General features: G+C 40.2%; 1 protein-coding gene across 2 annotated transcripts in view; it reads left to right on the top strand.

Annotated features, from left to right (window-relative positions):
* The window catches only part of GLRA2 (glycine receptor alpha 2), a 132,562-nt gene that overhangs the window by 31,373 nt on the left and 73,408 nt on the right, over nt 1-27,781 (top strand). For both annotated transcript variants that reach the window (XM_075727970.1, XM_075727971.1), the window contains exons 5-7: nt 12,854-12,936; nt 14,002-14,139; nt 16,833-17,047. In XM_075727970.1, coding sequence (XP_075584085.1) covers nt 12,854-12,936; nt 14,002-14,139; nt 16,833-17,047 — 436 coding nt within the window. The remainder of the gene's footprint in view (nt 1-12,853; nt 12,937-14,001; nt 14,140-16,832; nt 17,048-27,781) is intronic.

Raw genomic sequence — 27,781 nt, 5'->3', positions numbered from 1 at the left:
CAGTTGTGTCTGACTGGACATCCTGTTTGTGACCTGCATTTTCATTAAGGAATTATAATTGATCGAGGTACAGGACAGCTGTGTTCTTTAGGATGCTAAATAAATAAGTAATAACATGGCACTTCCTCCATTTATTTAATTCTTGTGGAAATTCCTCAATAAGACCCCAGTAATATTTGGATGGATTAAGTGGTGTGGAACGTAGATGCTTATTGAGCGGGGTTTCAAATTGGCGTACCTGAACAGTTTGAGAAAAATAATAGGATATGAGGATGAAACTAGCACTAGCAGAGTGATAAATACGCTGTCACTTACTTGCAAATATTTCTTCTTTCACCCTGGGAAAGAAATGAATGCATATGTTTGTCTGAATGACATCAGACATGGTCTTATTGGAGGCAAGAGTGCAGTGGGTGCTGTTCTGAATGCAGATGGATAAATTTCCCGACATTTGTCCGTACGGGAAAAGTAATATTTTGAGCTGTCGTATCACATTTGTAAAATTCCTGCACCTAAATGCAAATTAATCTGAAGCAGAGTAAGCAGTATTCCAATGGAGTACTAAGCGAAGCTCACTGTTTCTCATTTGAATCACACAGCAGTAATAGGGGCTTACCTGACACCACTAACATAGCATATAATTTTGAATAGTACTTTACAGTGAAGAAAACTTTCCAGAGTACGGAAATTTGAAGTCAGAAGTACTTAGAAAAAGTTGTCTTTATTCTCTAGATACTGTGCTAGATGCGTCTGTGTGTTGTCAGTCACATTTAGTTGTGCTATGTGGAAACAAATGGGAATATTTCAGTGATTGGTTTCAGTACACTGAGAATGTTACAATGCTGCCATTTTCACTACTGGGCAAATAGCACTTAACCTGGCATCATGATATTTAACATTTAGCATTTATGGTGCTGTAAATGTTTAAAGCACTTTACAAAGATATCTGAGAAGTAGTGGTGTAGGCTGTTTTGTCATATTTCCACATTTAATAAAATCAAGAACAAGTTAATTGCCCATAAATATAAACTGCTTTCTGCACAAAATGAGTTTAGAACTGCTCCTGGTAATTAATGGGTAAGAAGCAAGGTGTGTATTTGATATGACAGTGGTATTCCTCTTCCCTGTATACTGCACCAAAAACGTGGAAATTCGCTACGCAAGGAGGTACAACTGGCTTATGCTATTAAATGCTCTCAAAGGCCAATCCTGCCCTTTCTGAAAAGAATTTGGAAAGCTATCTGGGACTAGATCTCGTGGCCCATATTTTATTAAAATGAGACGCTTGGTGTTGGTTATTGTTGCTCAGATAAGTAGAGTCAGTGAGGGTCTGGCCCTTGTGTTAGCCCCACCGCAGTGTTTTGCTCTCGGCATTATCTCACCTTGTGGTAAGCATGAGGCCCTTTGTTCTTCTCTTAGCAAAGGATGAGCCATCCTGCATTTAGTGGTGATGGTAGGCATGACGTAGATTTCCATCCTAGCTTACCTTGCAATAATTAGTTATGATGCTCATGCTTGGCAGACTCCTAGATCTGTATTTAATTCTGTGGGAGTTGTTACAGAAAATAAAGCCAGAGTTGTTGATGGTAGGTGTACCCACCTATGAATCATATAAGTTTAGCAGTGTAAACCTATTTTTAGATATTTTCTGTGTGCTCAAATGGCTACCTTGGCATTTGTTTTGATCTCAGATAGCATGCTATATATGCTATATAGAGCGTGAGGCTCTATAACTAGGTAACTGGTCTAAACCTTTGGGTACTGCAGAGAGAACTAGAACCTTGGAGAGGGAACCCATCACTACTCAGTACCACAAATACATGCTATTGCCACTAGAAATGTAACAACAGCTCTTAGAGGTGCGTGTATTTTGAGAAGTCAGCAGTCACAGCAAAGTTATATTCAGAAAACAATTACACTTTAGTCAAGATCAGTCTCAGTTGCACTCTTTCAGCTGTGAAACAATTAAATATCTATAACTTTTATTCTAAAGCCCTCTGCAGAGAGCAGTCAACAAGAGGGTTTGTTATAGCAGTGTTCAATAAAATTAGTTGAAGTTGTGTATATTTTGTATGCTGAAAAAACAATGAGAATTAAAATCAGAACCCACACAATGTCACCTCCCAGATGCCTGTGACTCATCCGCTCCCAACCCTTGAATGATCTCTGCATGGGTTGGATTTTGTAGGGGGCTATGCACTTGGAAACAGTGGCAGCGCTGTGTGATGATACGGAGAATCCTGCTCCTGGCAGTCATATTCTGTATGACACACGGATTTTGCATTGTATACACTGCTGCACTGGTTTTATGTTCCAGGGGCAAGGATTGCATCTTCTCTGGCCCATTGCAGACACCTGGGACATCAGGAAAATGTTAAATAACCTCACAGGAGGCTTTGCATCCTCTCTGAGGATTTGTGCTACCTGATTCCCACAAACTCACTTTAGGCTGCCAGCCAGCTCAGAATATTAGCAGCTGCCAAAAAGCTTATTTTAGCAAAGTGATAGAAAGTGGAATGGTTTAAGATTTGGGGCTTTTTTCTGCATTAATTGCCTCCCTCTCCTTTTAATATTTTCAGCATCTCAGACATATGAGCTTGATGCAGAAGGTGGTATAACTCAACTGTAATATTGATCCATGGCATTGAACTTAGAATATATTGGCCAGGAAGGTAAAGGGGCTGTAACTCCTTTTTTTTACCTGCTGCTCCAGAAAACACTCTCGATTGCCCGATAAGGTTGTAGAGCTGTGCTCTAAAACATAGTGCCAGTGCATGTAGCCAGAAAGACTTACAAAGCAGATTATTTCTTATTTTTAAAATATGCAAAGATTTTAGGTGTTGCATAATTTGACAAGAGAGACACTTGGAATTCTAGGGAGGAGATTTCTGCAAATTCAAAAATTACATTTCTCCCCCCATTCCTGCTATTCCTGTTCACAGAGCAATGAAATGCCTAGGAAGAATTTCCTCAAGTCTTTCAAAAGGTCTGTTTTTCTGTCTTTGTTTATCTGCACAGTGCCAGAAATGTCACAGTTATGTAGACAATTAGTTCTTCATGGTTTCAACTCTTGACCTAGATTTAATTGTTAAATGTTACTATGGATGAAGGCAGTGTCTACTAGAGAGCAGTACTATGCTGTTAGGGCACCACAAAACAGAAAAAATTCAAGCTATCAGATTGCTCTCTTTTTGTGCAGCTGTTCTGGAGGTGATTATTAGCCCCCTCATTCGGCAACAAGTAGCTGACAGGATGAGTTGGCACATCCAAAAGCCCTCACCTGCTTGTGCAACCAAAGAGAAGTATCTGTGAAAACAGCACATTTATTTGTAATGCTATCTCCTGTGCCAGCTGTCTTATTCAGGAGTTTCCAAAATCAGCTCTTCCTAGTGTGACCATAGTGCCGAGCAACAGTCTACTCCCCCCCCCGCCCCCCCCTCACCACCCCACATATCATTTTGGATTATATTACGAGTCATGATTACCCTGCCCCTCACATAAATCAGAAGTAATCTACAGCATTTTGTAATTTAGCTTTTCTGAGTGAAACTTCTATGTTTTGTAGTCGCCTCTGTACCTGTGTTCTTTGACCTGTAGGAAAGAAATACAAAGCAGATTACGGAAGTACATAGGTAATACTGCTAGTCCCTCTGCAATAGACTATTCATAGGGAAAAAAGTCCACTATCCTTCTGAAATATTTTGGTTTTAAACAAGATCAGATCTTAGATCTTTAGCATGGTGACTACAGAATATGTTGCATATTACAGTAAAGTCAGGTGTGGGTTTTCTAAAAAAATTTTGGGGTACAGACCTTATCAGCTATACAATAATGAAGCTCCATTTACAGCTGATGACACTGTTGTGTGTAAATCATGCATGGCATGGCACAGCACAGTCTAGCTTAACAGAGTGGTAGGAAATGTTATGAGTGTAAATCATGCATGGCACAGCATGGTCTAGCTTAAAAGAGTGGTAGGAAATGTTAAGTTCTACAGCTCTGTGTGCATCCTGTGCTTTAATTTGATGACTTCAATTTTATTTTACAATCTAATGTTGGGATTTAAGAGGATTTGGACTTTACTAGCCGCATTGTCTTTCCATGTGACAGATTAGCAGAAGGGGGAGAAGAGAGACTGTTATCATGATTGACATGGCTGTTTACTATGTAGGAACCCCTCTCTCTGACCTCGCACAATCATGTTTATTACCTCAGCTCCTACTAGAATAATACCGATATTGACAACATGGGGATTTCCCCTTGAAGTTAATCACTATCAGCCCAGGAACATTTTCATAGAAAATTATTTAGTTCCTCTGTTGGCAAAACTGCACACTGTCCCATGCTCACTGTCCTGATTTTCCAAAAGCATAAGACATCTTCCTTAAAGTAACTTATCCACATTTAAAAAGAAAAAAAGAAAAAAAAAAAAGCATTGAAGGATAATCAGTGCAGAAATACTCACTGGAATAGAGCACATATGTAAAGAAGTTTTGGGTTTGACAGCTATTATATATTATAGGCAGAAGCCTTATAGACATTATATAAATAGTGCTAGAATCACTACAATTTATTAAACTGCACAGTGTTACTGGGACACAGTAACTTCCCAAATTGTGGTTGCATGCTATGTGAATCCAGTGAATTTGGCAAATTCATCTTCCCATGGGCATGATTACAATAACAACAATGGTTTCAGGGGCTAAAATATTGCAGCCTCTTGCGGGGACAAGCAGCTGTTCTCTTTATGGCTGAACCCAATGCCTTTGGATTATCATTAGCTGCTCACTTTTCACCTGTCCTTTTTCTTTCCTTCTCGCCCTTACTCCTGCCTCTCCTTCCACCCCCACCCTCCTTCTCTTTGGGGTCTTTTAAATAAATGGCCTGAGATTCTTTGCATCCTTTGGGGTAGTTTCCTAACACTTGTAACTGCGCCCTCCCATCATCCACTCTTGTCTTTCTCACTCCCTCCCAATCTACAAATCCAGACTGAGGATCTAACCCTGGGTTTCCAATACCCTTATTTTTCTGTTGTATCTAAAGTACTTGTTTTGCATAGCAAATAATAAAAGCTACTAAATAAATAATAAAGCCTAATGCGGGTACTTTGTTATGCAACTAGCACAGCTATTGTCAAAACCTTATTGATCATCCTGCTTAAGGAAAGGATAATTTACATTTTAATGACACAAAATTAGTCACTTTTTCACTTCATAAGGCATTTAAAGCAAAGTAGGGATACGGACATTATACCTAAACATGTACTGCCTCACTTCTTCCTCTAATGCCGTGCACGTCTCCAGCTGACAGACAAGAGCACTGGAGGTAAATACAAACACAACAGAATAGCTACTTAGACTGAAGGACAATGCTGCCAGGAGAGCAAATGGCTCTGAACTGGTCATAAGTAAACTTAAAGTGGAAGTTTATATACACTTTGAATTCCTAGAACAATATTCCAATAGAGATAAGGGGGGCGGGGGGGGTGAGGGGGAATGGAACTAGACATCATTAAATGAACCTTGATCATTTTTGAAAGGTATTAGATGATGTGACTATGTGTGATAGCAGATGACCAGATCTGATGGCCCAAGATGTCATCTCTACAGCCCTATATTCCTGTGTCTCAAATAAAAAGGAAGACTTTGTTCTAAGTAAAAAAGTGGGAAATGCTGTTGGAGACCAATTTGTACACACAAAGTTGTTCTTGGCTGACAGGATCGAAAAATATTGGCAGGTGGTTACTTCTGGGTGTTGATGCCAATGGGACAGTTGCATAGCCAAGAAACATGTCTGTGTACCTCTTCTCTTCATGGGTAATGGCAATGCCTGTCCTTGATTGCTAGTGACCAATCACTCCATTTACCCATTGAACTTCCACTGGAGCAGTTAAAGGTTAGGTGTAAAATGATGTAGGTGTGGGAGCCCTTTCTAAATGGTATAAAAGGCATGTTTTCCTGGAACATGCTCCCAGGGATGAAGGTCTTTTGCCAATTGCATTGCAATATATGGCTTAGAACAGAGATGACATCATGCCAAGAGGAAAGAAACACCATGCAAAACACACACTGCAGGAAAATTAAGATAGAAAACAACAGAGGAGAAGGGAGAGATGAAATACTGTTCTTCATGGACAGGAAACAGGTGGTTACAGAATTTAACTGTTACATGAAATCATACTTGAATTTAATGTCATAGATTTACTTGAGCAATAATTGGAAAATCATTTGCTGGCAGCTCATGTGCTGGCATTGTGTATCTACAGACAATGATTGCATTACAATGAGAAGTGGGATGCCTGTAATGAGAAATCCACCACCCCGCTCCGTGCCAGCTGCTGTGTTGTTAAGCAGCACATGAAGCGAAGCAAAGCAAAGCAAAGCAAAGCACTGGAGGGAGCGGGAACACGCTCATAAACAGCAGTACGTGAAACTCCAGCCTACGTCTCACATTTTGCCATAGCAGAGAAGGCTCCACGTCTCCTCTAAGCTTGACTTCAGCCCATTCCCATCTGACAGAAGCGAAGCTGCAGAACATGAGAAATATTAGAGAGGAATTCCAGGACTCCTCAAAAATAAGGGAAAAAGGAGACAGTTTGACTGTTCCATTTAACAGGACAAAGCCTGTAGACTGTGAAAATTACCAGAATTGACATTCAAAATGATGAGTCAGGTCCCTGAAAAAATAATGAGACAGACTACAAAATGAAAAGCCCTTTATAAGAAGAATGTCACTGGGAATTTTTTTTTTTTTTTGGGCTTTCTGATATATGAACAGTGTGTGTGTCCTTCTTTCAGGCACAGATCACCCAAAAGAGGGGGCTGGGAGGAATATAAGGATATTTTAGATTCTCGTCCCTGTTTCCGTGCCACTAGTCTGAATGGCATTTGCACCTGTGTCATGCTATACTGTCATGGTTGCTGTGCAACTCCATCTCCCCTGCCAGTTTAATGGGGAACTTTGCTTTCTTGTGCTTAGGTAATATTTTAATGTTATTTCAGCAGCTATAAGGACCAGGAATTTAATCTTCCAAAGAAAAATGTACTGCTAAGAGTATTTTTACCTTTATTGTCAGCTTGGAGCTTTAAGAAATATCTTTAAAATTGCAATACTGAAAAAAAAATCCCACTTGTCTCTCTAAACCCAACACTGTGGGCTTTGCACAGGTACAAGTCTTTTCATAAAAATGGCACATAGCCAATATTAGCAGTGACCATGCACGTACTACTTGTGTTCTGATATTTGCAGCATAAATTCCTAGGTTGTGAAGTCTCCTGTCCTAACAGCTGAGCTGCAGATGGGTGTAGCTTGAAAGAATGAAGGGATAAGAATAGAAACAAAATGTTATTTTTGATACCATGCCCACTCATGGTGAGGCATGTGTTGCTATTCATGCTTATAAGGAGATAATCATGCTTTTTTTGGAGATGGAAGGCACTTGTACCCTTATCTCCAGGACTATTTATATTTCCAACAGTACTTCTATACTTAATAAGACTGACCCTAGTTATTTCTCATTAGAAAAAACTGTGTGAGGAGGCTGTTGTTCTGTAGCCCACTCACAAACGGCCACAGTCGCAGGATAATTAAGAAAAATTATATTCCCCTTTTCATTAGACACCTCTTGTTGTGAGGGCCTTTCTCTTGTGGGATCAGTGTCCTCCTCCAGGGCAAGAGTTATCGCTCAGATCAAGGAAAGTTTTGGGTAAGCGGCAACACATCAGGCTAAGGCATGATAGCTGCTTATAAAGAAGTGGGTTAGAATACAGTTTAATGTTTGCTGCAGATTAGGCAATATGTCAAATCCCAGTTAAAATTAGGTATACTCTTAAATTTATAAAAAAAGTCTTTGATTATGTAATGTGTAAACCCAGTTCCCTAAGGGTTTAATACTAGCAGTTCTTTACTTCAGTTTTGTGCTGCAGACCATTCACAAGCAGTCTGTATGTGTAGTATGCTGAAACATTTTTGTAGCGTGAGATTATCAGAGAAGTGTCATGATGGTGATGAGCATCAACATTCAAAACCTCTTAAGAGAAAGAAAGAGATTGGAGATGATTTTGAGAATAATCTGTTTACAAACATTTTTCTCCTATTAATTTTTTTTTTGTATTAAATGATCTTACCCTCCGCTTCGGTACCGCTTTGGGGATTAGGTGTCAATGAGTGGACTGGCCTCAAAGCTTAATACCCCAAAGAGAGGTGGGAGTGGGATTTGGCAGGAACTGGGGTAAAAGAGGGCAACAGGAAGGGGAGGGGGAACGTGTAAGAGGACAGACTAGGATGCAGAGGAAGAGGCTGGGCTCTGGGTCATGTAGGTGTCTCTGGGAGAGATGCAGGGTAGATGGGCAGACATAGGAGGTGGGGAAAGTATGTCTAAGGCCAGAGAAAGGATGGGACAAGGGCAGGAATGGGTGAATAGGAAGCATGGTGTCTCAGCCTCATTGCTGAGCTCAGGACTTGATTGCACTGCATGTAAATACCGCTGAGCTCCCTCGGCTGCACGTGTCCGTCGCCTGCCTCTGCTGGCTTTTCCTTGGAGGATGATGGCTGGCCACAGCTGCTGCATTTAGGGCAGCGGTAGTTCCTGTGCTTAGCTCTGCTGCTGGCCCGTCTGAGGGCATGTCTGCTTCCATCTGGAGAAAACACTGGTGTTGCAAAACTACGTGTTCAGGTGTTAAAGGTCACCAGGATGAGGGTTTCTGATTAATAACGTTGTCAGGTTATTTTTTCCCACGGGATGCCTTATTCTGGTTCTGTAATGAAGGAGGCCACAGTCTACAGGACTTTTGCCTTCCTGCCTGCAGAAGTAGGAAATACAGACCCCTGAATGATGCTGTAAGGGGGTTTCTGGGGTGGCCAGAAATGAAAGATGTTGAGCTGGGGTGGGAAAAGAGACAGACCCACAGCCCACGCCTGAATGATTTCTCAGGACGTTCTGGTGAAACCTGGGGATGAAAGAGTTTGAATGAAATTTTAGCAGTGCCCATTGCACTTACTTTGAAGGCATTTAAAGTATCAGGAGATGCTGCTTAAAAGGACTTACCTAGTGTATGAGGGAAGAGGGTCCAAAGTTTAAGACAGGCAATGCTGCCCTGAAGTACTTGGATTACAGCCCTGCCTCTGTCACAGTGTTGTTCAGTAATATTACTGATTTTTTTATTATTATTATTTTTGTCACAGTGCCGGCTAATTGCTCATTCTTTGTTTTCTGGCTCTCATTCTGCATGTTATTCTGTTCTTACTCTAGTTGCACTATTCCAGGGCTTGATATTTCCTTGACTGTGGGATGGGTGAGGGAGCAGGGAGGGAAAGAAGAGAACAATTTTGCCTCTCCTCTGGGGCAGCTTGCTGGCCCTGATGTTGTGCCTGAAGTGCTGGGGCGCTGGAGATGTGACCCTCTCCTATAATATATCCTAAAATATAATGTGCCCAATCCCAGAGCTCTCCCTGAGCAAGCTGTGCAACCTGAGCCTGGATAACAGGGGCTAAAGGGTGCTCAGGTAACTGAAGACAAAATCATGTCCTTGGTCATCTGCTTCTTTCAGCTTTATATGGATTGTTCATAAAACTCTTCCTATCAGTGTTTTATGGTGCTGCGTCACCAAATCTGCTGTTTATGCATCTCAGATGCCTTGGTGACGGGGTGCCTGAAAAATAAAATAATTGTTCTATAGCAGTTTCTCCTCTTTTATTAATGATTAAAGTATTCATCAATGTAGCTGCCAGTTAAACTTGCACTTTGCACCAAATCCCCAGGGGCCCTTCTTGAATTTGCCAAGTGTGAAACATTCATTTTTCTGAAACATTTTCTGTCAATGACACTCTTATTATAGGCAATGTGGGTAGGTATATCTGCCTAACACTTTCCATTTCTGATCCTGTTTCCTTATTAATGTAAATATACAAGTAGTGACATTGCACCTGGGTTTGGAAACACTTGCAAGATCATATTTTTACTGAAAAAAGAGTCAACTGCTACAAATTGACCCACTGCCATGGACTTCACTGGAGCTACTTCAAACTCCAGCCGCTGAACATTTAGCATGTAGTAATCTTGTTGAAAATCAGTCGATCTGTGGATGATACCAGGTAATAAGCATTGGGTTCAACACTTGCATTACTCCTAGTACTCCTAGATTACAGAGGCAAAGATGTTAACTATGAATGGCTACTCTGCTGAGATGAACAAGTAGAGGTAAAGCTATAAGGGCATGATCTCTCAAGCTAGCCTCATCAATACAGTGAATAGAAATTATTTTCCATTTGTCAGGGTGAGCAGAGAATAATTTAGTCTTCATGAAAGACACATTGGTTAGGAAGAGAAAGAATCATAGAATCATAGAATCATAGAATACTTTGGGTTGGAAGGGACCTTTAGAGGTCATCTAGCCCAACCCCCCTGCAGTGAGCAGGGACAGCTTTAACTAAATCAGGTTGCTCAGAGCCCCGTCCAATCTGACCTTGAATGTTGCCAGGGATGGGGCCTCTACCACCTCTCTGGGCAACCTGTTCCAGTGCTTCACCACCCTCATTGTAAAAAATTTCTTCCTTATGTCTAGTCTAAATCTGTTCTTTAGTTTAAAACCATTACTCTTTGTTCTTTGAAGAGGTGTCAGCCTTTGTGTGAACCAACATAATGAGCATTTTCTCAGCTCACCTCCAGAAAAAAAAAAGAAAAAAATTATATATCTACCTAACATCAGTGAAGATAGATCAATTTATCCCTGGGAGGCTTGAAAGCTGCAACTGGATGTATTCGCTTTCTCATGAGTAGTATATTAGACTAATAATAGAGACACCCCCGCCCCCCCATGTATGTAGTCAAACCCCCTGATCCTTTGAGGGTTTTGGGGAGTAGAAAAGGATGAAGGGGGAAGGAAGCATAGTCAGCATGCCATCCACATAGTAAAATCTGAGGGGTGCCTCAGATGAGATAGGTGAAGGATACCTACTTCATTGAATACAAACAAATGACATATTTAGAAAGGCTGCATTTGTGTAAAGGCATGTTTGAAATGAACTTAAAACATCTAAGCCATATTTAGAAGATGACTGAAAGGAAGGAAGAGAGTTTGATATATCACCATGTCAGAAAAAAAGGCAGAAACAGTCTTTTGATAATGCTGGAGATTAGCAATTTAAATAGCTCAATCTTTAATCCAGGAATCCACCTAGTAAAAATAAGACTGCTTAAAATTTGCATTGCACTTAAAATATTTATATGAGTAAAGGGCAGGTTTTCAATGACATTTATATGTCTACTAGATATACTTTTTTCTCTAACTGACTAATTTTTTTTTTTTTTTTTAATGCTTATGCTATTTGCTCCCAAAGGTTAAATGGGAGTTTATTTACTATGGTGGTGTTAAGAGGACTGCTGGGGGCTTTTCTTCATCTCAGTGCACTTTATTGCCACAGACAAGCGATCTCTAATTTCCTGATATTATCATCTTGCACACTGAAGAGTGTGTCAAGAGGAAAATAATGTGACTTTCTCTAAGTAGCCCATGAGTAGGCAAAAGCAGAGATGCTGAATGTGGTTTTTGATTAGGCTCAGCATTTTGATCTCAGTTACCTAAATATCATCTTCTTGTCATAGTGGTTTGATGGCAAGACGGTAGGACCAGAAGGCCCAGTCAGGCCATCCCAAAAAATTCACATGATGAAGAAATAGACCGAAAGAGCTTGAATCAGCTGTATGCAGTGAGAAGCACAAAATCACCACAGGAGACAGAGCTTAGTGAATTATTTCTCCACACAGATCACATTTGTCTGTGGGACAACATACTTTCAAGGTTAGCAGCTGGCCCATGGGTTCCCTGGCATAATTAAAAGTTATTCTCATTGTACTATGTTAATGTTTCAGTGTATCTTCAAATCAGACAATCTAGTTCTTGTCCTTGATGGTAAATGGATGCAGAGGTTTTTGTTTATTTGCTTTCTTTGTGTCAGTGTTTTTTGTGCTGAAGGTAATCTGAAATAAAAATATACTCTTTTTATATGACTTTTAACCCAAAGTCTTAACAATTATACTGTTTTTCAAAGCAGCTAGTTGTTTGTAATTATGTCATCCCAGTATCTTGGTTTGTTAAAAATATTTTTTTCTCCCCACACAAACGAGAAAAGAAATAAAGCAGAGAAGTCTTGAAACAGATTTTAATCAAATATGAAAAAGTAAACTGAACTAAAAAAAAGAAGAAAGAAAGAAACATTAAGAATATTCCCATCCAAGCAAAATGATGCTATATCTGGGACAATAACAACTTAAAAGAGAAATTTTGTTTGTATGATAATGTTCCTTTAGGCTTACTTTCTTATGTCTGCACTCTTTATCTTTTAATGCTATGTGATTCTAGCTTTTACTGTATGGCGTTTTTTTCTCTCTTTTAATGGCTAAGCAGTAAGAATGAAGGGTTGAAAATGGGCTTCATGCACAAGAAAAGCACTCTGTTGAAAAAAAACCCGTGGTGGTTGTTTCCTTCCTTTGCTTTTCCAAAACAAAGCTTAAAAATGTGTGTCCCACGATCAGTCATTTCAGATTTTGCATTATTTGCGTTCAGTATTATACATAAGACATTCACTGGTACATTAGTGGAGAGCATTTCTTGCTATCTTGATGTTGTTTTCTCTGTCCCTGTTCTGCTCGGCCAACACAGCCAGCGAGTGGCTGGTTTGCTTACCTGCTCTGTCTTCACAGCTTATGTCCGTAAAAGCTCAGAGGGGAGAGTGAGTCCAGCCTCTGAGGTGTTAAGATTTGGTCTTGATCCTTTAAATTCTAAATATGGGGCTTTGGATAAACCCTGTAGATTTCTAACAATAGCTTCTTTTTTTTTTCCCCCTCCAATTTTAGGCTTACTTTAACCTTATCCTGTCCCATGGACTTGAAGAATTTTCCTATGGATGTACAGACATGTACAATGCAGCTAGAGAGCTGTGAGTGTCCAGTTGCTTTATGTAGCGAAGAACAAGATTTTACCGTAACATTCGGTGGTTAGATAGTATCTACATTGTCGTATTTTTGTGGTGAGACTCAATATTCCTATTGTGTAAGGGAAAATCACGGAGGAACAGTGTTTTAACTGTCGGTCACCGTACCGTGTGGGTCCCCTGTGTCTATGCTGTTCCTGCTCCCTTCCCTTTCCCCCTTCCTGGGGCACATCACCTCACCCATCCGAGCTGCACCACTTCCAGGGATAACCACAGCGACGCTGTGCAGGAGAAATTTAATCTCGGCAAAGTAAAAGCAATTAGTACACAGCCAAGGATTAGCTATGTCTGATCAAGACGTGCTATGGTCTTCCGAAAAACGGAAGCAACATACCTGATGAAGCAGAGGTCCTGCAGGTATGCTTATGCTAATAAGCTAAATGTGGCCAAGGCATGGGCTTGGGTACCGGCCCACACTCGTCCATACTGTGCAGCTGTCAGCACACACCTTGTTTAAGTGTGTCAGCACATAGCTTGTTTCATTTACCCATAAATATGTAGCCATTGCCATCAAAAAGAGAATTCAGTGAGTTGAAGCCACTCTCTTTCCCCTCCGCACCTCTCAGTGGCAGGTTCACAGGTTTACAAAAAGCTGCAGTTTTTGGTAAAGGCCCAGCATTCTGCAGTCTAGAAATCCTTGTTTTGTTGGTGCCCACCAACTACATCATCAAAGAATGATGAAAATAAAGCAAAATGCAAGCTGATACATAGGCACAGGGAAATGTCATTTCAGTTGTAAACAGTATCTTTGATGGGCCAGCAAAATTATTTTTTAGTGGCAAACCGTGGCAGAATTTCAGAACATAATGGTGTTACTTGTTGCTCTTAATAGAGTAATAGTGCTATAATAGCAACTGGCAACTAACAGCAATAGTGCTGCTGTTAATCAGTTTAAAAATACAACTGAGATAACATGTATTGCAATAAAAGACATGCTTCTCAGACATAATATTTGCTTTTGATGTTTTACAGTCAGTTACCATCTAACGAACTCTGATTTCTTTATTGTAGTTGGCTACACTATGAATGATCTGATATTTGAGTGGCTAAGTGATGGACCTGTGCAAGTTGCAGAGGGTTTAACCTTGCCACAGTTTATTTTGAAAGAAGATAAAGAACTTGGTTATTGCACAAAACATTACAACACTGGTGAGCATTATTCTATTTTTTTCTATTAAATGCTCTAATGGTATGTATTGTCAATTTGTAAAGGGAAAGGATGGGTAAAATAAAAAAAAAATTGGAAAATAAAATTTATTTCTGCCACATGTATTTTTTAAATAAAAAAAAAGAAATTTTCTCCCTTTTATTTTTGTTTGTTTGAAAGATTTTGTTTCCAAATTTCCTTTCATTTCATTAAAGATATTCTAATATACATATTCTAATATCCTTAAAATCATTAAGGAATTTAAAATCTTAAAAAACTGGTGAAAGAATCTAGTTGTTTTGATTTCCTTAAAATGAAACTTTTTTAACACACTGAATAATTTCTTAAATATTGATTCAGTACTTTTAAAATACTGACTTTTCTGATTTTGATTTATTTCTCCAGAGTATCAAAGTGGCAATGAGGAAAAATATCAAATTTTCACCAGCTTTTATGTGTGGTCTGATCTATGAAATGTAGTGTTTGAAAAGACAATGCTTTCATTGCTGTTCTGAATAGTGTACAGACATGAAGTGTTGCGAAATTAAATGTTTGCTTAATACTGTAATCTTCTTCCTATATTTGCTATTTTGAAGTTTCAAATGCTGTGTTTTCTATCTTTAGCTTTGCAGAGCAGAAAGAACTCTGTTAAAATTTGGATTTAAGTGCTTGGAGTTTATTTAATAGGGACAGCATTTAGAGAATGGTTTTCTGGGTGCTTGCTGGGATTAGATATAATCCCTCTCATCTAAAATAGCTTTTTCATCATTTCAGCGTAAGAGCCAATCTGGTTGCATCAAATACATTTGTTTCACTCCGTGAAATAACACAACATGAGAGGTTCTGCCTCTGCCAAAAATGCCACATTCATTTCTTAGGAAAAGAAAATTATTGTTTTTAATTTTTACAAATACATCTTCACCTTTTGGGGCCCAAAGTGCCAAGGAAGGAGGACTTTGTGATTCTACAGTCCAAGACCCATGGAAAGGGAAAGTGCTGTGACTCCTCAACTTTTCTCACAATTAAAGGGGATAATCGAGAGTAAATTCCAATAGACAGAGCTTACCCATTTGTAATTTGGCTGATACAAAGTTTAGCCATTTCCCAGCACATAACTCAAACTCTGAATGTGCATTCATCTGCTTTTCTAATTACTGTCAGATAACCATTTTGCAGGGTTAAACACTGAAAGTAAGGGGGGGGGGGCGGTGCGGAGCATGAGCAATAGCTTCCTTGTATACCCACGAAGATTCCCCACAAAGGAAAAAAATGCCAGTTAGTAGTTCCCATTACATGTGGTTAAACAAAACTGATGCCTAATTACCAAAAGTTAAAAGTGTGTGGCCTGGCCAGGGGAACTGAAAAGCAGTATTCAATTGCTTTGAATGTGCAAGTCAAATGTGGATAAAAGCTGTATTATTCAGCCTTCTCCTCCTACCCACACTGCAAGGTGCTCTGTCCAGGTTGCACCACAGGAATCTGGAGAGCATGTGACAGATTGGGCTACCCTAATGCCATTGCTGCCACATGTGGCCACCCCACACCTTCCAAGTCCCCTCTGTACAGGCAGATTGGTCAGGATCAGTTGCTATCCAGGTCTCAGAGTCTGTCTTCAGGGTCACAGGTCAGGCCACTCATATATGAGCTTCTGTCCTGCCAAAAGATATTCAGTTCTTCTCCCCTCTTCTCTTTGCCAGACAGCCTCTGCATTGTCCTTTGTGCCAACTGTTGCACCCTGCCATTCAGCTTCCGAGACTAACAAAAAAAAATATGCATGCATATTTTATATGATTATAAAACTTTATATTATAAATCTAATTTCACCTAAAACGATGAACAAGAATCAACGCATCTCATGCACTTGACCAAACAAGACAAAAGGGATCCTGTGAAACCATTAGCATGAGATCTGAGGAAGGACAGACATTTTTGTACTTGGATTAGTTGCCTTGAGTGAGAGCCTTCACAGTACCTAAACCACAGTCAGGATACGGAGTAATTTGGAGAGCAGCACAGAGTGATTGGATTAGTAGCTGACGAACTGTTGCAACTCAAGACCCTGCACCCGCCACTGCCTGATTAGCTCCCCTGTCAGGCGATGCTAAACTTCGGTCCCCCACTACTCCTGTGGAGCAGCTATTTATTGTTTGAAGAATCACTCACCTCCAACAAGATGTGCCTGTGGGTTTCCTGGAGTCAGGCTTTTGGCAAAATTCAAAGCAGGCTTTGAGTTGATTCTGCTGTGAGAAACAATCCACAGACAAAGGCAAATAACATGACCAGAATGAGGAGGGGTGTGATCTACCATAGGACTGTAAGACGAATTGTTTACATTATGTCTGTTTCAGTACTTTTGCTTAATCTCATGTAATTAAAAGAGCAAAATGCTGCCCCCTTTTAATACTAAGCATTATATTTGACTAAAGTAAAATCTTATTAAAATTTGAGAAAAGAAACATTACATTATATTTTTCGGAGGTGAAACAACCATGCTAATGTTTGTTTTCTCGGCTAATGTGAGTCAGGGGTCCCATGTGTCTCCCAGGCTAGCATGCAACAGAGAGCTGACTCACATTTGTGTATCAGGACCTGCTTACAGTGTTAGGTTAGGAAACAGGGCACGCATCTAACTTATGTTCAGAAAACAAGATAAAAATGTGCAAAAAACATTTATGAAAGTAATTTCGTGTTCTAGGAAAGTTTACATGCATTGAAGTCAAGTTTCATTTGGAGCGTCAGATGGGATACTATTTAATCCAGATGTACATTCCTAGCCTGCTGATTGTCATTTTGTCCTGGGTTTCTTTCTGGATCAACATGGATGCTGCACCAGCTAGAGTCGCACTGGGTATCACTACAGTTTTGACAATGACCACGCAAAGTTCAGGATCGAGAGCTTCCCTCCCAAAAGTAAGGAAATTATTTTGTCTCACCGATTTGTTATTAAGAAGAAATATTTGTACTAATTTTGAAGTTTCTGAAAGATCTGTGTAAATATGTGTCTGATAAGAATACAGGAGAAAGTGGTAGCAGTGTGGTGTTAAACTGTTGCAATACCCTTGCATTTGGATTAAGGCAGGTTTCTGAAGCATTTAGTTACCTGACTGGATTTCTGAAAGCACTTTTATGAAAATTGGATGTTTTATCTGGACTGTTAGACTCTCAGATATCTGGATGTTTCTAGATATGGCACTTAGTCCAATGGATATATAAATATATATAAATAATATATATATGTATCTATAAAATACATATATGTAATGTATACACCTAGAAGGTTTCTCTGGAGAATCTCTTCAGTGAGGAACTGCTGATGTCTTTGCTTCACGGCAGAATTTGTCCATGTTCTCATTCAAGCGTCATCTGCAGAGCTCCATCTCATCTATACGCAAAAATGTCTTCTCACTCAAATTTTGTGATCTTTTTAATCCAGGCCAGATGCTGTAGATGGGCTTACAGATTACAGACTGGATTCTTTGTTTAGTCAGGCTGACAGCTCTTTTCAGCATGGGCACAGCCTGAATGCTTCTGCCAATAGCATTCCCAGCAGAATTTCATATGCGTGCTCAGGCTTTGTACAATTTTCTGGAAGAGAGCTCAGAGGTAGATCAGTTTACAATAGTCTAAGGAGTCATGAGATATACTCCCTGAAGGGTCCTCTTTACAGCAGTCCAGCATCACAGGGACCGGAATCATAAAACCACTCTAGCAGCAATGAAAGAACAAATTTTGACTGTTTGTACAGATCATGATCTATTCCAAAAAGCATGTTGTATTTTGTTCTGCTTTACCTCAGTAGCATATTTAGTCTCATTCCAAATACCGTAATTTGTTCAAATGGAGCATATATAGGGTAGCTTCAAAAACTGCACAGATTGTGTTACTCTTGTGTTGGTAATGAGAAAACATCCCTTAAAAATCTGGTGACTACAACAGTTGGTTCAGCTTCACTTGTTCACTTGGAGATATGTATAATTTTCTATGCAAACTGAAAGCCTTTCATATATTAACTCAGAATTTCAAATGCATAATTTCTTAAACATTTGTTCAACCAATTCAGTCAATATTACCAAGTGAACACTCTGTAAAGAAAGTCAACAAAGAGATAATCTTGGCAAGGAGCATACAGACTCTGTAGATAGCAAGTCTGGAGCCACTGAAGACTGCATCTAGATGGTACAACATGATTCCATGCTGATATATTCCAAGTTTCTTCCAAATTAACTGTCTTGAGAATTAGAGGTGGTATAATCACTGTAGTGGAGATTTCCACCCACATTTCCAACTGGGCAAATGTACCCTGCCAAGAAGCTCTGCAGTGTTAGCATGCCCACAGTGCTAACGTTTTAGAAAGACTTTTCTTCATATGCTTTTGATCCAGCTGAAATATTTCTCCCTTTTTTATTCTGCTTCATTTGAGTAGAAAAGTATTTGCTGGATAATTTTCCAGGCTTCTGCTGAGTGAAGGAAATAGGAAGATCCAGAATATGTTGACTGTGGCTATTTGATTATCGGAAAAGTTCTTCTCCAGCCTCAGGATTAAATAGGTTTACCTCAGCAGCTGTCAGATAACGGTGATGCTTTGGCTCTACTCCATGCTCTCCTAGTGTTTTCTGCTGTGTTCCTTTGCCAGAAGATAGGTACCAAGGAAAAGTACCTCACCAGAGAGCCCAGCACACTTATTTCAGTCAGGCTACACCTGGTTGTTGCAATTCCACTGTGTAATTCAGTTGAGGTGTACTTTACAGCTTTGGTCTCTAGATATGTGGGTTAATCCTCATGGGGGCTTTTGAAGGTGTGCCAGTTCACTTAAAAATGTGATTCTAAGTAAATGCTAGCGTACCTACCAGCTGACTCCCACCTCAGATGAATCAGGTGCCTGAAGAAACACGGGACTGACCAAAACCAAAGTGCTTCAAAACAGGCTTTGTGTGCACGTGTAGCTGTATAGCCATACGGGCCTCATAGCACCAGTATCTGATTCTCTACACGAAGAAGCAGCAAGCTTTTCTTGCTGTTACAGGCATCTAGCTATTTTAAAACCTCATCTGTAACTTAATACCAAAATTGTATTTCTTAATAAAATCTGTCCAGCTGAAATGCATTTAGAAATAAAAATATGAAAAAAGTTGAATCAAATAAGTGTTAAATCTGAAGTCCCAAAATAGCTCTTTAAAAGTAATGTTTTTCTAAGTCCTGTCTACATATTGCCAAGATATAGGAAGCTAGGCTGTCAATAAAACATCCATTTAAAAATTGCTCCAACCATGAATAGCTAACAGAATAAGACATGACAGGAGCGTTATTTCTGCAAGAGTGCTGAAAAGACAGATGCAATTTTGCTTTGTGAAAGCAGCCTAGATTTGAATACAAGAGTTATATTTTTTCCCCCATACTTCTTTGTATCTTCTTCTTATTAACACACATTTATACAACTTAACTTTACCTTTAATTTACTCACTGTCTCATGTCAAGAGTTTCTTCTCATTCTTCTCTGTTCTAGTAGAGCTTTACCACAAAAAAAACAAAGTGTCAAAATTCACGAACTTTAAAGGGAATAATTTCTTTACCTAAAAAAGGTAAAGAAGAATTGTAATGAGAAAATTCCTGGTTAGGTTTTTTTGTCAGTTTTGAAGTTAGTGTCTACATGATGAAAGTGGTACTGTTTAGAAGTAATTACCTACATATTGTTCTCAACCCTGGTATAAGATTACATGACAGAGTTCTGTTTACTTAAAACTGCTTTTTTCCATCGTAATAACTAATAGTCATTTTGATACACTGATTTCATGATAGGTCACAGCAACATAGACATTAGCATTCAGTTATTGAAAATTAAACATAAGACTGAGACTACTGAAAAGAAAACAGAAGTAAAGAGAAGAAAAGAGAAGAAAGCAAAAGAGGAGAAAACAGAAAGAAGAGAAGAGAAGAGAAAAGAAGAGAAAAGAAGAGAAAAGAGAAAAAAAAAGGAAGAATGTAATAAATTCCAGCTGAGGCTCATGTTTGCTGCACATAAGAAAAACATCTAGAAAGCCTCTTGCAAATGAAATATGATTGTATTTCTTTGGTAAATTTTGTAGCATTTCTGTGGAACTATTATCTTCATAGTATTTTGAAATTCTGGCTAAGAATATAATGTGAAATTCCAGTATTGGCAACATAGCAATAAAGAAATCAATACGTATTTTTTTTTCCTTATTCTTCTACAAAATTGATTTTTTTGTTACAAAAGGTAAGAATAAACGATGGAAGAGTTTACATCCCAACAAAGCTACTGTTCTAGGAAGGGAGACCTGCAGTGCCTGTTTCAGAAATCAGAAAGGTTCTCTTCCTCTACAGTTTTAGCATAAGCGGAGCAATACCACATCCTGCTTCCTTCATAGACATGAAATAATGATTATCTGCATAGGTAGTATCTGCAGAGAAATATTCACCCATGGTGTCAACCTCTTTTATAGTGATGAAATCATGTTGTGTTTGTTACAGAATGCTAGTGAGGGATCCTGTGACCAGAGTTACCCTTACTGGTTGTGTTAGGGGGTGGTAGGGAACTCATCCAGAAAGCTGTGGTTGAATACCCTCCCTCCAGTTTGGCTATTCCATTGCTGGAATGGCCAGAAATGGTGATCCAAAATAGCAGGGTTCCTATGATCAGTTCCCCTTCCCACACGTTCATGTGTATAAGTCTTCCCCACATCTCATACTCTATGTCCAGATTCCATTGGTAGTGTCATTGTTTTCCACTTAGAAACTTTGGCTAGATGAATATTTGTGCACCCAGCTACACCAGAAGCTCTTGCCAACTGGCCAGCTGAGCAGAAATCCTGGTTGCCAGCTGAGTGGTCAGTGTGACCACATATCCACAATGAAAACCTCAGGAAACCCTGAGCTTTCGATGCAAGCCCTGTGCATGAGCTCGGGAGCTCCCTTGCACCTAGGGTTTGTTGGACTTCATCTATGCAGAGAAACTCTAGAGCACACAAATTAGGAATCTGATGTAACCTACTGTACATCTATGCAATACTCAGCACATGCTTAGATCCAATGCCTTCTGAAGGTATCAGACCCATGGCACAAATCCAGTAGTATGTATTCATCAAAATATGGAACTAAGGAACATCTGGGCATCATGGGGGACACAGAGACATAGAATATGCCTCTACATATTTTATGGTCCTAGCTGTGTACAAGCTGGGGGAGTAAACAGGAGGATATCAAGGTACAATACCACAGAATTGTTGAGAAGTGTTAGAAAAGTTCTTTTCTTCAGAGCATTGAATGACTATTCTCTTGCTATTCTATTTATTTTAAACACCTCTTTTGTTGAATCAACAGAATCAAAAGTTTTAAAGCATTTTCAAAAGAGGCATTTGAAAGAATAATGAGTTCTCTGCTGTGCTAGTAATTGGGTATTTTTCAGATTGCCGCCTTCTTAAAACACTTAAATAAACCAAACCTGAGTAACAACAGTCCAAGAAAATGAATTACTTTTAATGCCATAAAGCAAAACATTTGAGGATACTTTAAGTCAAGTAAGTGATAGCAACTGTATTTTACACAGTTGCATAGTGTTCATATTGTGTTACTTTAATGCACAGTGCTTAATGAATGCATGTTCCTTCCCCAGGGAGCAATCTGTGCAGAAAAAAAGTCTCATTCAAAGCTCACTAAACCTCTGGGAGTCCTTCCATTCACTTCATTTTGCTTTGGATTGCTAAATGCATTACCAAATGCAATAAAAGCATTATATTCTAATAGGTGCAGAGATTTGCAAAACCAGTCAATGAAGTCTATCCCCTTTGGCAGTAAATGGCTGCTTTTACGTGTCATCCACTGTCCCCAGCATATCTGGAGACTTTTCAAGATTCTTGGGCTTCTGGCAGACCAGTCTGAGAAAGTAACCTCTCCTTTTTTGAATGCCCAAAGTTATCAAGTACAGAAGCTCCAAGAATATGGCACATCTTTTATTTTGAATTAAGGTTAAAATGATGCCATAATAAAATTAGGAAAAAAAAAAAAAGGAAGAAACGAGGAGAAATAACAATAAAGAAAAAGGAATAAATGCTGTTCTCAGAGATGATAGTATTCTGTGTTCATTTGTTTTCATAGGAAGTAGAGCACCTAAGGTCATAGCTTATTCTTTGATGTAACAAAACACAGAGATGATACATTTTGGTGCTGCATTATGGTAAGAAAGCAATAATGAAGTAACTTGGAATGGAAGCAAATTTTTACAAATTACTTTTACTCTAGTCTCAGGATCTGAAGAGGAAATACAGGAGTAATTCAACAATCATGAGATATGTTAATTGGCACTTACTTGGCTTATATGGGTATCTGAGCATCTGACATGCTGCTTAAATAATTAGGCTGACCCTATTTTTGTTAGGTGTTTATAAATTCCTCTTGTAGACCTGATGGTCCTGAAACAGTACCATGATATTTAATATGCCTGCCCTATGTCACATATCTATTGATTCTGTTGGGGGAACTGAGAACAAATTTCCACTTTTGAAAAATTTGTTCAGGGGCTTTGAGTGGATTTAAAAAGAAACATCCCAGTGGTTGTCAGTTTTCCTGACCATAATAAAAGTGGGCATGCTGTCCAAACCCTTGGGAAGTCAGGCTGCGCTGTCAGGTAACCATGAGGATGTACTTTTCAGTCGTGTGCCTACACAGAAGTGTTTTAGCAGTCACTTGTTTTGTCCATTTCCAATGTTCTTACATAACTTTATTTTCCCTCCCCATTATGATTTTAACATATAACCTATATTCCTTCTTTTACTTATATTAAGAGAATCATGAAACCTGCTTTAGCTCTTTTTTTTTTTTTTTTTTTTTTTTTTTTAGTTTGGCAAAGCTCGATACAACTAAATCTTGTATTCCAACAGTGTTTTCAATATCCATTGTTATATTCCATACAGTATTTGAATTTGGACACAGAGGTTTGTCCTACACTACATAACAAAGGGACTCACATAGACTGAAACTTTTTTTCAACAAAAAAAGTTCCAAAATAAAACAAGGGTCATAAGTAAGTGAGCATGTGTTTGTTTGCTGTGTCTTATTGAAGCAATTACTTCAGTACAAACTAATTGTCACTAAATATAAAGTTCTGTGTACAAAATAAGCAGTCCTACAAAATACTATAAAATAAATTCCTGTCAAGTTGCTTATAAACACCTGCTCATAACTTGTATTTCAAAAAAGGTGTTTTCTGATTCTGCTCTACAGCTTTGTCATATTCTGTTTCTTTATTCTTTCTTCTTCCCTTTTTACTTATGTTTTCTCATGAATGGTTTTGAGGCAAGATATTAATGTGTTTGTGCCTGAGGGCAAGAGAGTGAACTGCAGTGGAAGATGTGGTACACGTACCAGATGATACGTGATGTACCAGAGACGACTTTCTAGACACTTCATGTATCAGTAGTACTCTGGCCATGTTAATACCAGCTTGATAATACATGCTTGATAATACCTGATGAAAAAACTGTGAAACAAAAACTTCTCTGCTGCTTCCACCTACATCAGCTGGTCTTGTAAAGGACACTTTCCCTTCTTGCAAGTCTTGCTCCTTTGAGATCTAAGTAGATACTTACACAGCTAGCCTATGCAGTTACAACTTCACTGGAAGCAGTATCTCAGTTAAAGCTATGTTGGACAAGCTTTGGCATAGTTATATATTCTGTGACCATGCATCCATTATAGGAAGAAATTTTTTTCTTCCATTCCACAATCACTTCCAGTTCTGTAAAACCAAAGATTTGGGTCTGCTGCATGGGTAAGAAGACAAAAACCAGCAGGATCCATGTTTCCTGTGAGTAGAGCAGGACGAAAAAGAATGTAGATGTTAAATAGAGCACCTAAATCTGTTGCTAGAAATTACCACATTATTCTGTTTAGCTTGGCCACAGAGATGAGGTGTCCTGGATGATGTGGATGTCGATCCGTCTACACCAGAGGAGTCGCCAAAACCAGAAAGACCTACCCCCCATATTACTACCACCTCCACAAGGAAGAAAAGATGGGTCATAGTTGTAGGAGACTCACTTCTGAGGGGAACGGAGGGTCCAATATGCTTCCTAAGGCAGGTGATAGACACCCCTACCAGAGGGGATGCAATACTGGATCTGATGGTCACCAATGCAAGTGAGATCATCAGTGATGTCAAGACTGGAGGCAGCCTGGGCTGCAGTGATCACACATTGGTGGAGTTCACACTCTTGAGGGATATGGGAAAAACAAGGAGTATAGTCAGGACCCTAAATTTTAGAAGAGCAAAATTCCAGCTCTTCAAGGAGTTAGTCAGAAAGACCCCTGGGAAACAGTCCTCAGGGACAGGGGAACGGAACAGAGCTGGCAGACCTTTAAGGACACCTGCCATAGAGCACAAGAGCTCTCAGTCCTCAGGTGTAAGAAATCAGGCAGGGAAGGGAAGAGACCAGCATGGCTGAGTCGAGACCTGCTGGTCAAACTAAAGAGCAAGAGGGAACTGCACAGGCAGTGGAAGCAGGGACAGGTGTCCTGGGAAGAGTATAGGGAAGCTGCCCAGTTGTGTAGGGATGGGGTCAGGAAGGCCAAGGCGCAGCTGGAGCTGAATTTGGCAAAGGATGTAAAGAATAACAAGAGGGGCTTCTACAGGTATGTCAACCAAAAAAGGAAGGTTAAAGAAAGTGCACCCCACCGATGAACAAGAATGCCAACCTAGTATCAACAAACGAGGAGAAGACTGAGGTAATCAACAAATTTTTTGCCTTGGTCTTCGCTGGCAACCTCTGTCCTCACCCCTCCTGAGTTGATGGACCACAAGTTGGGGACCAGGGGGGTAAAGCCCCTCCCACTGTAAAGAAAGATCAGGTTCGAGACCACCTGAGGAACCTGAATGTACATAAGTCTATGGAACCTGATGAAATGCAGCCCAGAGTCCTGAGGGAATTGGCTGATGTAGTTGCCAAGCCACTGTCCATAATATTTGAAAAGTCATGGCAGTCAGGTGAAGTCCCTGCTGACTAGAAGAAGGGAAATGTTGTGCCCAGTTTTAAAAGGGGAAGAAAGGAGGACCCTGGGAACTACCGACCTGTCAGCCTCACCTCAGAGCCTGGGAAGATCATGGAACAGATCCTCCTAGAAGGATGTGCTCAAGCACATGGAGGACCGGGAGGTATTCAAGACAGCAGCATGGCTTCACCAAGGGCAAGTCCTGCCTGACCAACCTAGTTGGCTTTCTATGAAGGAGTGACTGCATCAGTGGGCAAGGGAAAAGCAACAGATGTCATCTATTTGGATTTCTGTAAGGCCTTCGACACAGTCCCCCACAACATCCTTCTCTCTAAATTGGGGACATATGGATTTGATGGGTGGACTGTTCGGTGGATAAGGAATTGGTTGGATGGTCACATCCAGAGGGTAGTGGTCAATGGCTCGATGTCCACATGGAGGCCAGTGACAAGTGGTGTCCCTCAGGGGTCCGTACTGGGACCAGTGCTGTTTAACATCTTCATCAATGACATAGACAGTGGGATTGAGTGCACCCTTAGCAAGTTTGCAGATGTCATCAAGGTGAGTGGTGCAGATGACACGCCAGAAGGACAAGATGTCATCCAAAGGGACCTGGACAAGCTGGAGAGGTGGGCCTGTGTGAACCTCATGAGGTTCAACAAGGCCAAGTGCAAGGTCCTGCACCTGGGACGGGGCAACCCCCGATGTCAATACAGGCTGGGGGATGAAGGGATTGAGAGCAGCCCTGCGGAGAAGGACTTGGGGGTACTGGTGGATGAAAAGTTGGACATGAGCCAACAATGTGCCCAAGATATGGTTGGCTTTCTGGGCTGCATCAAAAGAAGCATGGCCAGCAGGTCGAAGGAGGTGATTCTGCCCCTCTGCTCTGCTCTGGTGAGACCTCACCTGGAGCACTGCGTCCAGCTCTGGGGCCCTCAGCACAAGAAGGACATGGACCTGTTGGAGCGGGTCCAGAGGAGGGCCACAAAAATGATCGTAGGGCTGGAGCACCTCTCCTACGAGGACAGGCTGAGACAGTTGGGGTTGTTCAGCCTGGAGAAGAGAAGGCTGCGAGGAGACCTTATTGCGGCCTTCCAGTACTTAAAGGGGGCCTATAGGAAGGACGGGGACAATCTTTTTAGCAAGGCCTGTTGTGACAGGACAAGGAATAATGGATTTAAACTAAAGGAGGGGAGATTTAGACTGGATATAAGGAAGAAATTTTTTACACTGAGGGTGGTCAAGCACTGGAACAGGTTGCCCAGAGAGGTGGTGGAGGCCCCATCCCTGGCATCATTCAAGGTCAGGTTGGACGGGGCTCTGAGCAACCTGATCTGGTTAAAGCTGTCCCTGCTCCCTGCAGGGGGGTTGGGCTGGATGACCTCTAAAGGTCCTTTCCAACCCAAAGCATTCTATGATTCCATGAATCTTTGGGTCTTAAAGTGGTTATGTATAAATTCTAGTGAAATTCTTGCTGCCTTTCAAAGCTGACTGACAACATACTGGGTAAAGACTAATACCTTTGGTCTATAACAGATTCTATTCCATGAAAGTTAAAAAAAAAAAAAAGACTCAGTAAATCAGTCACTTTTTCCACTGTACTAATGTAAATTTTAAAGTTTACTTTTCTGTATAGTGAAGAGAGTGGTATTTACTGTACTACAAAAACAATAGTTGCTGCCATGCATGACAGCTAAAAATATACGATAAGACGTGTCTGAATACCTCTGGGATGTAGTTTGAGTACTCCTGGCGCTTCCTCAGCAGGTTTTATAATGCAGTCATCTGGGAGGGCTGGCACTCAGCAGAGCCTATTTCAAGCATCAGAGAAGAGTTGAAGTTATTGTGCTCACCAGTCTGCTGGTTGTTTCATAACCCTGGCACGGTACTGGGGCTCTCCGGCTTCATTGTTGCGCCCTCCAGGACCTTCTGGTGGCTTTTAGCAGCTCTCTGAGGAACGCTCCGTGCCACTCTTTTACACACATAAGCACTGCAAACCTGCTCTGAAGCAACAACATAGGCTGTTGTGGCTCATTCATTTCAAATAATTGCAAGCCTTGACTCTATTAGATCATCTAGGAGTATTACTTATGAATATCCTCTGTTAATATTTCATTTGAAATAATGCTGATGGGACCCCCTGGAGTCTGGGAAAAACACTTCATTTGCAGCGTACCTTAAGGCTGCCACGCTCCAGTCTGAACATCAGTGCACACTGCACGTGGCTGTTAAGGCAGCCAGGCCATTGACATCTTACTCCCCAAAAGTTGTCTTTGAATTACAGTGCAACCATATGAACTCCATTGCTTAAATGACAGGTCTTTTTTTCCTTTGGGAAATGTTTCTCTGGGGAAAAAAAAATGTTGATATTCATGACTAGAAGTATTAACGTCTTCCTCTCCTCTTCCTCTCCCCCCGCCCCCCACCCAAATAAAGCAGAGAGGCAATTTACTTTTCTTCGTGGATGCATAAAAAAAAAAACTTCTGCAGGAGGAGGAACTAAACAGCTCCGTGTCTTGTTTTTATATATAATATCTGTGATACAACATGACGATGACTTGAACTTGCCAGTAGCTGGGCACACTATTCTTTGTTGCAGTAACATCATCTTTGGAAATGAAACAATTCTAAACTAGGCAATGC

Source organism: Pelecanus crispus, chromosome 1, assembly GCF_030463565.1.
Source record: "Pelecanus crispus isolate bPelCri1 chromosome 1, bPelCri1.pri, whole genome shotgun sequence".
Classification (NCBI taxonomy): Eukaryota; Metazoa; Chordata; class Aves; order Pelecaniformes; family Pelecanidae; genus Pelecanus; species Pelecanus crispus.
The sequence above is the reverse complement of the archived record's forward strand: the minus strand, read 5'-3'. Positions and strand labels throughout refer to the sequence as shown.